The sequence below is a fragment of the Leptopilina heterotoma genome, unplaced genomic scaffold (genome assembly GCF_015476425.1).
Source record: "Leptopilina heterotoma isolate Lh14 unplaced genomic scaffold, ASM1547642v1 Lhet_8, whole genome shotgun sequence".
In the NCBI taxonomy this organism is placed as follows: domain Eukaryota; kingdom Metazoa; phylum Arthropoda; class Insecta; order Hymenoptera; family Figitidae; genus Leptopilina; species Leptopilina heterotoma.
In genome coordinates, this window is record NW_025111180.1 from 1084666 (window position 1) to 1099008 (window position 14343).

At 24.3% G+C, this 14343-nt stretch overlaps 2 protein-coding genes across 6 annotated transcripts in view; one reads left to right on the plus strand and one right to left on the minus strand.

Moving 5' to 3' along the window:
• Positions 1 to 714: 714 nt before the first annotated feature.
• On the minus strand, positions 715 to 7097 carry LOC122510987 (xenotropic and polytropic retrovirus receptor 1). 2 transcript variants are annotated; one of them, XM_043625960.1, is made up of 10 exons: positions 6990 to 7097; positions 5882 to 5981; positions 5608 to 5761; positions 5014 to 5258; positions 4465 to 4726; positions 3454 to 3821; positions 2482 to 2827; positions 2156 to 2325; positions 1654 to 1787; positions 715 to 1385 (listed from the first exon to the last, which is right to left on the minus strand). In XM_043625960.1, the coding sequence occupies exons 2-10, from the start codon at positions 5948 to 5950 to the stop codon at positions 1124 to 1126; spliced, it is 2010 nt and encodes a 669-aa protein (XP_043481895.1). In that variant the 5' UTR covers positions 5951 to 5981; positions 6990 to 7097; the 3' UTR covers positions 715 to 1123. The 2 variants fall into 2 exon arrangements, with proteins under 2 accessions (XP_043481895.1, XP_043481894.1); XM_043625959.1 differs by lacking the exon at positions 6990 to 7097 and adding an exon at positions 6728 to 6953.
• A 2432-nt stretch (positions 7098 to 9529) lies between these two features.
• LOC122511006 (carnitine O-palmitoyltransferase 1, liver isoform) overlaps positions 9530 to 14343 on the plus strand; it is a 67415-nt gene continuing 62601 nt past the window's right edge. The window contains exon 1 of one of the 4 annotated variants that reach the window (XM_043625995.1): positions 9530 to 9753. The gene's annotated coding sequence lies outside the window, so the exon portion shown is untranslated. Of the gene's footprint in view, positions 9754 to 10445; positions 11107 to 14343 lie in introns of those variants that run through there. The other 3 variants (XR_006302482.1, XM_043625988.1, XM_043625992.1) reach the window with 3 other exon arrangements.

The window sequence follows — 14343 nt, forward strand, 5'->3', positions numbered from 1 at the left end:
ATTTTTTTTGGAATGTTCTTTTTAGATGTTTTTAATTATTTCAATGGGATTGCGAAATCGCTGAAGACAATGGACATGAAACGTCACAAAATATATATTATATCACACTATTATCAAAAACAATATTATTAACTATAATTTTTTTACCATTTTCTCTCTCTCTCTCTCTCTCAATTCTCATTCAAGTAATATTTTTAACAAATAGAAAGACATTTTTTTGTTGGCCAAACAAATTTCGGAAATATAATTTCTAATGCTACATTTAAAAATAATATTTAATTATATTTAATTTATATTAGCATTAAAAAAATAATATTTTAAAAAATTGTATTTTATATTTTTTTATTTATTTATTTACTATGAAATTTTAAATTCTAAAAGTAAATTCAATTATTTTATTGAAATTAACTAATTATTTCACTAATTGAACTGACATTTTTTATTCTTTTTGTTAATTTATTTTTTCAATTGCTTTTTTTAATTTCTTTTTGCTTTTAAAATTTGTTGTTTCATTTTTTTATTATTTTAATTCAATTTTAATTAGTTTAATTTACTCTTTTATATTTTTATATTTATTATTAATATTTATTAATTTTTTTATTCATCTACGGGCATTGAGTGTTATAATAATAATAAATAATAATAATCTTTCTTAGTATTATTATTTTTTGGTACAAATAATAATTATAATTAATATTATTATTATTTATGCAAAAAATAATTTGTATTATTATTATAATAATTATCGATAATTCGTTTATTCCTTGAAATTAATAATTAATAATCGAAAATAAATTAGAAACTTTTTGTTGGGAATTGAATTTAATTTGTTTTTTCTTTGGCCAAACGTCTTAATTCTCATTCTCACTTTCTTTCTCTCTTTACTCATATTAACAAAATGCAACGAACAATAAAAATAGTAATTTCAATCAGTAAACGCTAGAAAAAGGCACTTATAATAGTTTTTCTTAATTCCTTCCCTTTTTTTAAATTAAAATTCAGCTGTGTGACCATTTTGTTTGAGCGAATAAACGTTAAGGCAAGTGGTTTTAGAGAGAAAAGAAATATTCAACTAGTGCTTTAATTAACAATTGTAAATTTTTGTTTTTGCTTCTTTGTTCTCTCAACTGACTGTCGATGCATCCAAGTCAATTGTTTCGTCTTTAAGTAATAAGCGTTTGTCTTCTTTTTGATTGGCTTTTTTATTACCAATACCTTTACGTTTGCCTCGATTAATCACTCCATTTTCTTCATCCATCATGCGCAATATTTGCGTTTGATCGGAACTCTCTATTGGCGCTATTGAAATATCTCTTACTGCTCGAAACTTACCGCAATTGTTCAGATGCTCGTTCTCCAATCGGAAGAAGTTCCAAACAAAACGTCTGATTGAAAAAGAAAATTCAGTTACAAAATGGAATTTATTTTTTTATTTTTGCTTTTTATTTCAATTTATTTTAATTTTATTTTCGTTTTTATATTTTATTAAACTTTTTTATTCTTATTTTGGTTTTTATTTTGTATTCTAGTTTTTAATTTTAGTTAATATTTTTTTTCAAGTTTTTTATTTTTATTTTGGCAAGTATTTATTTTTTATTCTAGTTTTTATTTTTTATTTATTTTATTTTTAGTAACTTATTTTGAAAATCTTACCGAAAAACTTCCAGCGGAGAAACTACTGACATCAGTAAATCGTTTGAAACGGAAAAATAATCGTGAAGAATAAATGTAGCGACCCATGAAAATCGAATTATTGTATCTTCTATCATTGCGAAGTAATAAAAACCCTGAAAAAATATTATTTGAATTTTTCAAAATTTCAATTTTAGAAGAATTTTTATTAATTTTTTGTAGAGAAAAAATTACTCTTGAAATAATATTTACTTAAATTTTAATTAATTTCTTTGAAAAAATTGTACCTAATTACTTCAATTTTAATTATTTTCTTTAAAAAAATTATATTTTTCTCTAAAAAGTTTATATTGTTTTCTTTAAACAATTTTAATTATTTTCTCTACGAAATTTTAATTATTTAAATTCTAATTTTTGTACTTGAAAAGTTTTTATTTTCTTTAAAAAAATTTTAATTATGAAATTTCTAATTATTTTGTTTAAAAATAAAAATTCTCCAAAAATTAAACAAAAAGCTACTTACATAAGATGAATAAACAACTTCCTCTCGTAAAAATTTATTTTCACCAGCATTACTGTCGAGAAGGCCCCAATCCATTTTCAAATCCCACGTCAGCGAATAAATTGAATTCAAAAGACAACTTCCAAGCCAAAACCAAAACCATGGACTTTCCCAATGATTATCATAACTCCCTGAACGGTAAAAAATTACAAAGAAATTATTCACTAATTAAAAAAGACAATACTGTTTTTTAATAATTTTTTTAAATTATAAAATAAAATAAATAAAATAAAATTAGTTTATGGACTTGTTTAAATTCAGATGAAAATTATTATTATTATAATTACCTTTATAATAGAAACGCAATGATGTTGCAGTGACAACGAGAAAAGTTGTCGAATATTTTCCAGCGTTCCATAAATGGGGAAAAGCCTCCTTGGAATCACGATAACGTCTTATGCATTGGGCAAAACGAAACCATGCTGGCAAACAATTCACCAATGGTCTAATAATTAGAGAACCTGATGTGCATTGATCTGTACGTCCAGCTTCGAGCCAATTATTTCCATTGGTTATATAAAAACAAAGGAGAAATTGAAAATCCAAAAATGCAGTTGCAAGACTGTTGAGCTGATCCGCCAGCCAGAAATCAGCGAAATTCACAAATACCAATGGAGCAATTAACACTCGCCACTGATGAGGAAAAAAAATCAAAATTTAAATAAATTTTTTATTTTTAGTTTTGTTTTTTTATTTCGTTTTTTTAATTTTACTTCTTTTTTAATTATTTCTTTTTGATTTATTTTCTTTCATTTTAATTCACTTTATTTCCTTTGATTTTTATTGATTTTGTTTATTTTTTATTTTATTTATTTTTTATTTCAGTCATTTTTTATTTTATTCATTTTTCATTTCACTTATTTTTTTATTTTATTCATTTCTTATTTCACTCATTTTTATTTTACACTCTGCTTATATTTTTAATTAATTTCAATAGTTTTCTATTTTCAATTTGTTTACAATCATTAATTTGTTTTTTTTATTATTCTAATTTTTTGTATTCATATTTTTATTTTTTACCATTTCTTTTATTTATTTCTATTCTAACTATTTTTATTAATTACCAATAATTTAATTCTTTTATTCAATTTATTTTATTAAATTAATTATTAATTGGTATAATAATAAGCATTTAATAAAAATTGGTAAAATAAAAATAAATAAAATAAAATACTTAATAATAATTACTATTTATAATAAAAAATTTAATAATAAATTTAAGAGTAAAAATAAAAAAAATAAAATAATTTTGGACTCACCATAATGCGCATCAGCCAGAATCGAGCCTCGTGACGAAACATTCTCAGTGGATTGATGAGAAATCCGACCATAATTATAACGAGTGCAAGGGGATTAACGTATGGTGGAATACTTAAACTTGCACTGTACAAAAAACTAAGAATGCTCAATGCCCAAACGACACCTAATACTGCGGCAAGTTCCATGAGATGTTGTTCAGAAAGATGATTTCGAGGATCCAATTCAAATATTAATACATGATTAACACCTGACGATCTCCAACCATAAACATTTATTCCAATTAGAAATAGAAATTGTACAATAAGTAATGGTCCACGATACAGAAGAAAGGCTACTTTCAAATTTTCACCGCCATCGTGAAAAATTGCTGTAAATAGAAGAAGAACAGTTTTTCAGTAAAATTTTATTTTTATTTCAGTTTTGACTTTAAAAATTTTAATTCTTGAATGAAAAATAAAGAAAGAAAAATTAAATTCATGAAAAAAATGCTAAGTAAAAAAGTAGATAATAATAATTTTTTAAGGGCATTTGAAACTTGATGACGTCACACATGCTTTGCACAAACTGAAACGTCATCAAGGTTCAAATGCCCTTAATTTCATTTTATTTTCCAGTTCAAAATTTTTAATTTCAGAAAAAAAGAAAATTAATTTTATGAAGAAACAAATGAAATTCATAAAAAAATGATAAATAAAAAAAATAATAAAAAAAAGTAACATTTTTTAATTACAAAATTTAATTTTTCATTTTCATTTTGTTTTTCAGTTCAAAATTTTTAATTCTTGAAGAAAAGAAAATGAAATTCGTGCGAAAAAAATGCTGAATAGAGAAAATTAATTGAAAATAGATAATAATATTAATTAAATGAATAAATAGAAGAGAAAAATAGAAGAAAAAATAATGAAAGAATAAATAGAAAAAAATAGAAGAAGAAATAATTAAAAATTTTTTCTTGTTTTTAATAGATTAATTAATTAATAATTGTATGAAAAAAATTTGTGGAGATTAACCTGAGAGAATGACGGTGACGAAAAGAACAATGAAACTGCCGGAAAAAAGTCCAACTTTAAAAGTGGTCCATGGACTTTGATGTTCACCAAGTGGTGGAACTCGAAGTCTTTTCATTGCTCTTTGACGATCGCCTCCCTCAAGTCCATTTGTCACCGATGTTTCTGTATCTTGAATTAATTTATCAATATCCTTTGATGTGTGAAAATGTGCAACTTCCACGCACTCCTCTCTCCATTTTGATCCAGTGTCCACAGACAGAAGCTAACAATCAACAAAATACACAATTTTATTATAACGAAATTTAAATTTTATAATTAATTAATCCGCGAACTTCATTAATTTACGAAATTATTTGATTATCTAATTAAATACTAGGTACTAATTAATTCATTTATCTAGATAAATATATACATAGTTAATTTATAGTTGATTCAAGTAATTAATTAATATAATTAATTTACGTAATTAATTGATTTAATTTTTATATTATAATTAATTTTTATCTTTCTTTAATTAAAAAACTCTCTTTTTCGTTGTTGATTATTTACCTTGTCATGTTTTTTGAGAATTTTTCGAAATCCAGTGTAATTTAAATTTTGATAATTTTGCAGGAGAATTAGCGATAAATAAAATTCAGAAAATGCAAGTTTTAATTCTCTTATTTTTCTTGTTGTCAAATGGGGTTTCTGATTTGTTTTCCCTTTGTTTTTTCCACCGCCTTGATGGGCATCCAGGGCACTCTTCAATTCGCTCTGTAATGCCGCATATTTTCGTGTTGCCTCTGCCAACTTCTCTATACAAAAATTAAATAATTGATTTAATAAAATTAATTCTCTCCCAAATGGAAATTCAAAGAAGAAAACAATTTTTGTATTTTACTCGAATAAATAGTTAATCTTGTCTGTGAATTAATTACTATTAAAGTACTGTGTTCACTATTAGTTATTTTAATATTTTAATTTACTAATTTAACTTTAACTCATTGATTACTAATTAATCACAAATTAATTTATCTTTCACTAATTAATTACCAATTAATTATTTAATTATTTAATTTGAAAATTATTTACTCTTATTTATTACTAATGTTATTAATTATAATTGATTATTTTATTAATTAAATTCAGTTGCGAGTAACTCACCAGAGTAAAAGGTATTTATTTTCTTCAATTCCTGATCACAAAATGTAAAGAATGTTTCATCGAATGTTGCAAAATGTCTTGATATGACTTCCGGTTCTGTTGTTTCTGAAGATGGTGCTTCCTCCACCACCCTATAAAGCATCGCTTTCATTTCCTGTAGAAAAAATAGTGGGAAAAAATTATTTATTTAATAATATTTATTCTTAAGTGAATTTAAATTTTTAATTTATAGAATTTTTTTTTCATTAAATTCTCTTTTTTTGATGATAAATACCTCGTAACTAATGTATTGCTTTCGCCATTCCGGCGTAATATGAGCAGAAAGATGTTCGGCAAACTTCATTTTTGAACTTTTTTCCAAATATCAGTTACAACTGTAATTTAAATATTTAATTAAATTGAAAATTTGTTAAAATAAAAATTGATTATTGAATTAATTTTACTATTAATTGCAACTCCTTCTTAAAAAAAAATAAAGTAATAAAAATAAAAAAACAATAAATTTAAATTTAACAAACGTTCTACTTTGAATAAAACGCACTACTTTATGAACTTCTTAGAAATTTTGTATGTAACCAAAGTCTTTGTCGGCGATGTTGCGTGAAAAATTTTGGCATAAATATTTGTCGAATTGAATACTATCAGCAAACATTTGTTTCTTGTTTCAAAGATATACGATTATGCACATAAGTTAAACACTATTATGCACACAATGTTACATTTTATTTTTAATTCTTTATTAGCAACTCTTTCTTGAAAAATAAACAACCCTTAAATTTTCTTACCATTTCTTACCAAAAGTGCAAAAAATTAAAAATTAATTATAATTAAAAGAAAAATTAAAAGTAAGTTAATTCAGTTAAAAGAAATTTTCAAAAGAAATTTACGAAGAGAAATTTTCTCCATAAGAAATAGTATTTGTATAAAAATTATCTTCATATTTTTATATCATTTTACAAACAAAAGATTTTTAGGTCAAAAAATTAATAGTCTAACTTCTAATAATTAATTATTTGTGTTTTTTTTATTGACAATATTTTATTTTATTCTATTCCAAAAATTAACACATTTCTATAAATTTTTTTTTCTTTGAGATATTATTTAAAATTAAATAACTTACATTTTATTTTTTTGACCCTTATTTCTTTTTCTTTTGTACTTTTACGGAACTGTCAAATAAACGCAAATAGAAGTGAAAAACATTTTTTATCCTTTTCAACGAAAAGAAAAATAAATAATACAATGTGTGTGTCTCTTTTATAAATTTTTCCGCACGATAACAAAAATGTACTTGGGGAAATGTCAATGAAAAATGTGTAACTTTTCGTTTGTCACGAGATTGGTTGTAAAATTGATGTAAAACGAAATTTCATTGGACTTACATTTAAGGTGGTTTTCATTAATAAGTGCGCGATATTTTCAGTGTTGAACCAATCTCAATTCGAGATGTCTACCAACTACCAACTGAAATGCTATTCGTGGACAGTTGTCTTCTTTCTCACGTGATGCGTATTTTGTGCAGGAGCGTAGATATTTTTCGGGAGGAATTTTCAGTTTTTTCGAATCTAATTTATTGTAGTAGTGAGAAAATTTATTCTATGAAAAAAATGGCAATAAAAGCAAAATGATAGTAATAAAAAAAATGTCAGTAAAAATAATAATGATAACAAAAATATTAATAACAAATTATATAAATAATTATATTAGTTCTTCTTTCTGTTTTTCTTCTTCTTCTTCTTTTTTCTCTCTAAATTTAAATTTAGTAAATTTTACTAATAAATTAGTAAAAATGACTATTTATTAGTAAAATTTAGAGAATTATTTTTAATATTAATAACTATTAATATTATTATTTAATATTTTTTGCTAAAAATACTTGAACTAAAAATAATTTAACTAAAAGTATTGTAACTAAAAATATTTTTAATAAAACTATTTTAACTAAAAGTATTTTAACTAAAAATATTTTATTTTCTCTCTAAATTCGAATTTATGATTGACTTTTTGCTTTTGAATAAGTCAATTTTACTAATAAATTACCCCAGTAGCACGTAATGTTCTAGTAACATTGACAACATTGAGGCAATATTGGTAATGTTCATGCAGTGTTCTCACACTGCAAAAATAGGTGTCTTTTTTGATATCTTAAAATAAGATGTAAGATGGAAAAATGGTATCTTACATCTTAAAATAAGATGTTTTCTAAAGCATCTTACTGATATTTAAGATGCTTTATACGTTTTAGCAGTGATGAAGATATTTCTTCCATCTTAGAAAAGTAAGATACTTTTGTAAGTTCTTTAATGTATCTTAAATTAAGATGTTTCTGTTGCAATAAGATGTTTAGCGATAAGTTACTTGAGAATCGTAAGATGCGCTATAAGTGTAAGTTACTAAAAACTAAGATACATTAAGTGTTTTCCATAAGAGCCCATAGTTAACCTCAAAACTTTTTGCCTAAAAAATACCACAGAAAATGTGTACGAAGATACTTTTAACATCTTAAATTAAGATATTTCAAGTAACTAAAAAGTGTCTACCAAAACATCTTAAATTAAGATACTTCTTTTTGCAGTGCAATATTGCTGTAATATTACGTGCTACTGGGGTAGTAGAAATTACTATAAATTTTACTAATAAATAGTAATTTCTACTCATTTGTTAGTAAAATTGACTATAATTTAAAGAAAAAAGTTAGATTTTACTATTATTCATTTTTTGAAATAAATTAATAAAATAAAGTTTTGAACAAAATTACAATAAAAATAATAAAAAAAATAGTTAAAATAAAAATAATAATACAAACAATAATTTATTCAATTTATGTATATTAAATTATATAACTCGATCGAAAAAACGTTTCCAAAATAAATAATAAAATAGTGTAACAAAAAAAATTTGAAAAAATTAAAAAAACTGGAAAATAAATATAATTAATATTTATAATTTTTATTAGTTAATTAATTGAAGTTAGGAAAATATTTTCATTCGTAATTATTTAATTAATCTTTTTTAAATTTTTAGCGCCAATTTTTAAAGGGAAGGGCTCTTTTATAAATTCCTACTTCACTGGTTTAAATGCCTTGACGACAGGGATGGATAAATGTAACAAACTCGAGGTTTTCTACTTATGTTACATAAATGAGTAACATACGTAACAAATTGTCGCAAACGTAACAAACATGCAAACATCAAAGGTGCGTCATAACCTCACTTTTGTAAAATAATTATAAGATTAATAATTTATAGTTACATGTATAAAGTATATAAATTTCCAGTAGAATGATTTTGGATTCAATAAATTAAGTTATAAAAATTTAATGTAATAGATATTTGATCCTGTAGAAAGTCTTATATATAAACGTATAAATTAAGTAACGGATTTTTTTATATTTTTAGGAACAGGAAAACAATCTAAAATGGAATTATCAAAAGAAGACTTTAGTCTGGGAATGTTGTTTTTGGATGCAACATTCCATTTACGGTTGTGGAGTCAGATTTTTAAAAAAAATTTATTAATACTTTAAATCCAAACTACTTTCCTACTCTCCCGTTTTCTAATTTGGTAGGAGTCGTAGGAGTATAACTAAGTTGTTGAAAAAGGGTTTATTAAGAGGCCTTCCACCTCGTTTCATTTTAAAAACAATAATTTCCAGGACTAATGATTAATTAAAAGAATAATAATAAACAAGGCCAAGTGCCGGATTGGCCACAACCAGAGAAATTGAGGTTATGCTTACTTCTGACTGACGTCATGAAATGTAACATACGTAGGGTAGCAAACCAAACGAGTTACATACATGCGTAACATACGTAACAAACCCGGGTAACATACATGAAGTATGTTACGTACCCATCCCTGCTTGACGATTATTATTATTATTTTTGTGTCTCTCACACACACAAATAAATTTGTGTTTATTTTGATGTCCTCGCGATTTAACTTAACCTCAAAAAAAGGGTTTTTAAATTCTCGCAGAATTAAAAATGTTCGCGTTTAAATTTTATTTTCAATAATAAAATTCAATTTGGAACAATTTTGTTTTTAAAATTATTTTTTATTTTCTAGCTTTGTAAGTTTTATCTCTGTGCGTACTTTTATACGTAATTTTATTTTTCAAGTTTACTTCGAAATATATTAACCAGGTAAAATATTAATATTATATTTAAGGGAATTTTTATATTTATTTTTAGAAGTCAAGGATAATATTAATTATTAATATAAAATAATAATTGATTATGTAGTACACGTAATAATTATAAATTACATTTTTTTAGTGTTACTATTATTATTATTATTATTATTATTATTATTATTATTATTATTATTATTATTATTATTATTATTATTATTATTATTATTAATACTATACTATTATAATTATTATTATCATTCTTAGTGTTTTTTATTTTAATTTTTTTACTATTTTAATATTTATATTATTCTTATCGTTACTGATAATATTATTAATTATTAATTTGAAGGAAAATTATAATTGTAATAAAAATAATAATAAAATAATAATAATAGTAAAATAATAATTAAATTATAAGAGTTTAATAATAATTGAAGAAATAATTTTTAATTACTTGAATAACAAAAATTCCCGAAACATTTTTGATTTTAATTTTGTAAAATTATGAGCAGAAGGAAATTTGGGTCTTTTTATAGTAAATGTGTTCCAGTTTGAGACTGGAAGGAGAATTTTTTTTCTTTTTTAGAGAAAATACGTAAATTCTCGTCTCTGAAATATTTTGAAACATTTCATTAGTGCCTCAGTGAGTGTGTTTGTGTCTGCCAGCGTAAGAGTGTATTTGTGGGGTTTTAAAGTGGGAAGCAAAGCAGTCGACGCACAAGTGTGGAGTGAAATTCTTGGCTCTTGGCACATCGCTCTTTGTGTACCCTGTTGCTCAGAACAGTTGAAATAATACGTACATAGATATAAAATAGCCTTCAAAAAGTGTAATACAGATAAAAAAAATTGTGTGAAACTGTGTCGCGTTTTTTTTCATTTATGTAAAAAAAAAGAGTTTTGAAAATAAAAACAAAATAAGTCAGTGTCAGCTGTCACGATACTATTTTTTATTATCATTTATTTTGTCATTGAATTTTTGAATTCCTTTTTGTGACATTTAATGTGTGGGAATTTTTGGAATTTTTAAATTCAGTCTATTAATGAACTGATAGTGAATTAGTACTGAATTTTTAGAGTAGGGAATATTTTTTTCCTTTTTTTAAGGAGGTGCGGTCTTCCTTATGTTGTTGAGTTTCACTTTTCCGTAATAGTGTTTGAGAGTGTCCTATAGCCCACAATATAAAGTGGGGGAAAAAACTCAGTGTTTTTGTTTTTTAGTATTTTTGTAAATTTTTTTTATTCGGGAGGAATTGAATGGTGTTCTGTTAGAGTGAACTAAAGTTGTGAATTTTCTCCTTTCTTGTTAGTTTTTTTTGAGTTTTTCTTCTAGGAGGGAAAAAATATTATTTATTTGACTTTTCACGTGAGTAAACAAATATTTCGTAAGGTCTGTTGAGGTTTTACTTCCCGTCATGACGCAATTGATATCTACCGATCAGTATTTTTTTTACTATAATCACAGTGGTTGCATTTATTTTTTTCTTCTTTTGTTATTTTTCACACGATTCTTTCAAAAAAGTAGTTTTCGAAATGATTTTGGAAAATAAATTTCATTATTTCGCAAATTAAAAGGAAAAATTTAATTCAATTCCTTTTAATTTTATTTAAAACTTTCAATAAAAATTTTAACAATATTAATAATATTAATAATAATAATAATAATAAGAAGAAAAAGAAGAAGCAGAAGAAAAAGAATAAGTTTATTTTAATAAAATTATAAATATTATTATTATATTACTTCCTCCATAGAGGAAGTATTGTAATACCGAAATTTTTCGAGTTCGATTTTTTGACATATCTTTATGTTATTTGACCTCAGGAGTTCAAAAATGACATTTTTAAAAAATGTCATTCCCTATGTGTGTGTGTGTGTGTGTGTGTGTGTGTGTGTGTGTTTACATCACATTTTCATAAATATCTCAAAATTATGAAGAGCTTTTGTGTTGAATTTTTTTTTAAATTGTAGACCTCACCTGCGGACATAATATAAGAGTGCTTTGAGATAGATTAATAAAGTTTAACTAAATTTTTTTTGGATTTTTAATTTTGTAAAAAAACGTTTTTTGACCATAACTTTTAAAAAATGTTAGGACACTTATAAATGTTTTTCTCTAATTTTGTAGTTTTTTTAGACGCATCTTTTGAGCGCTTATTAAACATTTTTTGTCCATATATTAACCGGAGATCAAGAAGACTAGAGACAGGAGGTAAAACTTTGGTAGTGGGGGTATGGCAATGCTGAGTCGCTCAGCTGATGTATGGTCAGGCGTTTACTTTCAAAAAAAGTTTTCGCCGCAATAGACCACACGGACTTCTGCGCAGCTACACACGTAATTAAAATCATATCATACACATATGTAAAACATATGGTATACAAGAATTTGAATGTGTGAGTGATGGGCAGAAGCACCGCGCCGGCGACTTTTCGAAACGAAAAACGCCTGGTTAATGAAAGGCTTTTGACTCATCCCCACTACCGAAGTTTCACCTCCTGTCTCTAGCCTTCTTGCCGGAGATATTAAACTTTTAAAAATAAAAAATTGTGGATAATAAGACTTTTTTGAAAATTTTGTTGAAAAATGTAGAAGTAACTTTTAAATTATCGTTACCAACTTATAGAGCATTGAGAAACGCTTCAATTGACCTATTTTTGAACCTAATTCGATAATAAATTTCGAAATTATTGGTATTTTAAAAACCAAAAATTGTGGAAAATGACATTTTCTCATCTTTTTTGTTTGAAAATTTTGTTTAACTATTAAACTATTATAACTATGTATCTTGTAGGGTATTTAAAAATACATTGATTGACCCAAGATTCAATCACTTTTACCATATACTTATAAAAAGTTATTCATATATTTCTATTATTATTATCTCTATGAGGAAGCAAAGTGTTCATGAAATGAGCACCAAAATTATTATAAAAAAATATACAACTTGGCAGCGGTTTTATTATTTTGTATTTTATAAATAATTATTATATTTATTGTCATATAATTTTTTTATTGTTTTTGACTTATTAACATTTTTTATTTTATTGGCTCACTAGAGAAAAAATTTGGTAAAGTTTCGTAATATTTTATTATTCTTTAGTTTTATTAATTACTGGTTGTTTACATTTTGAAAAAATTGTTTTTGTTTTATCGTTTTTTATTTTTGTTGTTGATATTTTTAATTATCTTTTCTTAATTTTCGTATTTTGTCTCACTGGGAAAAATTGAAAAATAAAATATGTAAGAAAGTAGGAAAAGTTTTTATGTTATTCTTTTTCCCTTTAAAATTTAAAAACAGTGATTTGAAAGACTAATTTATTACGCAAATGTATTACGGAAATTTACATTCAAGACGGCTGACTCCTTTTGTAAAAATTTAAATTTTGGGGTTCAACGAATCACGAGAAATTTATAAAAAGCGAAAAAGAATAGAATACGAAATTTAAATTCGTTGAATTTAAAAGAAAGCTTCCTTCGAAATTTCCATTTTAGTCCCTCTCCTCATTGCTCTTTTCTTTTTTTATTTGTATAATATAAATAAAGGGGAAATTTTAATTTGGATAGAAATTTTTTTTCTGTATTGTATTTATAATTAAATATTTCTTAATAATATTATAACAATTAAAATAGTAAAATTCATCTGTTATTCAGAATAATATTTTTTTTATTTTTTTTGTCTCTACAGATTTCAACTATTTTTAGTTTTAATTAATTTGAAATAAACGATGATTTTATTTATATTTCGTTGCAATTTGAATTTTTTTACATACTAGGAAAATAATAATCTTTTCACTGAGAAAACTGGAGAGTCAAATTCAGAGGTTCGAAAAGTGTATGTTTCCTTTGCTTATGAAGAGAGTTAAATAGTCCTTCTAAAATAAATTTTGAATTGATAATGGAAATCTACTTGTATATTCTCTCCCATTATATCTGAGGGTTAAAAGTTGCGCAGAAAATGTGTACGATCTGATGCGCGCGATATTATTTTTCTGACATTTTATGTATTTAATTTAGGGGTTAGGTTGCCATATTTATTCATTTCGCGCCGGATAAGGAAGGGATTTCTCAAGATGGTTAATTTGTCCCTCTGTTAGAGAAATGGCACGAATATCTGTCAATGGTGTATTTGAACATTTAGATTGTTATCCAATAGCTAACTCTCAAATATCAACGATTTGTCCCTCCAGATGTTTAGTCCAATACTCCAGTTTTCTCAGTGTTGGTAATTTAGATAATTAATTCCTTTCTATAAGTGTTCAATTATTTTTTATTTTATTCTAGTAATTTTTGTGATAGAAAAAAATATTCGTTCATTTGAACGTTCCAAATTTTAGAACTTTCTTTAATTAGTAAAATTTTATTAATTGTTTTTTTACAATTTTTTTTGTTTTTTAGCACTTTATTTATTTTTAACAAAAAGAAAATTTTAATATTATAAATAAAATTATATGGTTTCATTTTAATTTTTTTTCAATTAATTAGTGAACTTTTAATAAAAGTCTTTTTTTTAATTATTTTAAAAATTTTTTCTTTTTTCTAATTATTTATTATATGTGGACGTCCACATGAAAAGGGCCCATTTTGGCACTATTGGAGTTATCTAC

Coding starts and splice junctions, on each gene's coding strand:
- LOC122510987 (XM_043625960.1), bottom strand. CDS start 5,950: ATGAAGTTTGCCGAACATCTTTCTGCTCATATTACGCCGGAATGGCGA. Junction 2,828..3,453: donor TCTGGCTGATGCGCATTATG/GTGAGTCCAAAA, acceptor TTTCCTCATCAG/TGGCGAGTGTTAATTGCTCC. Junction 1,788..2,155: donor AAGTTGTTTATTCATCTTAT/GTAAGTAGCTTT, acceptor ATATTTTTTCAG/GGTTTTTATTACTTCGCAAT.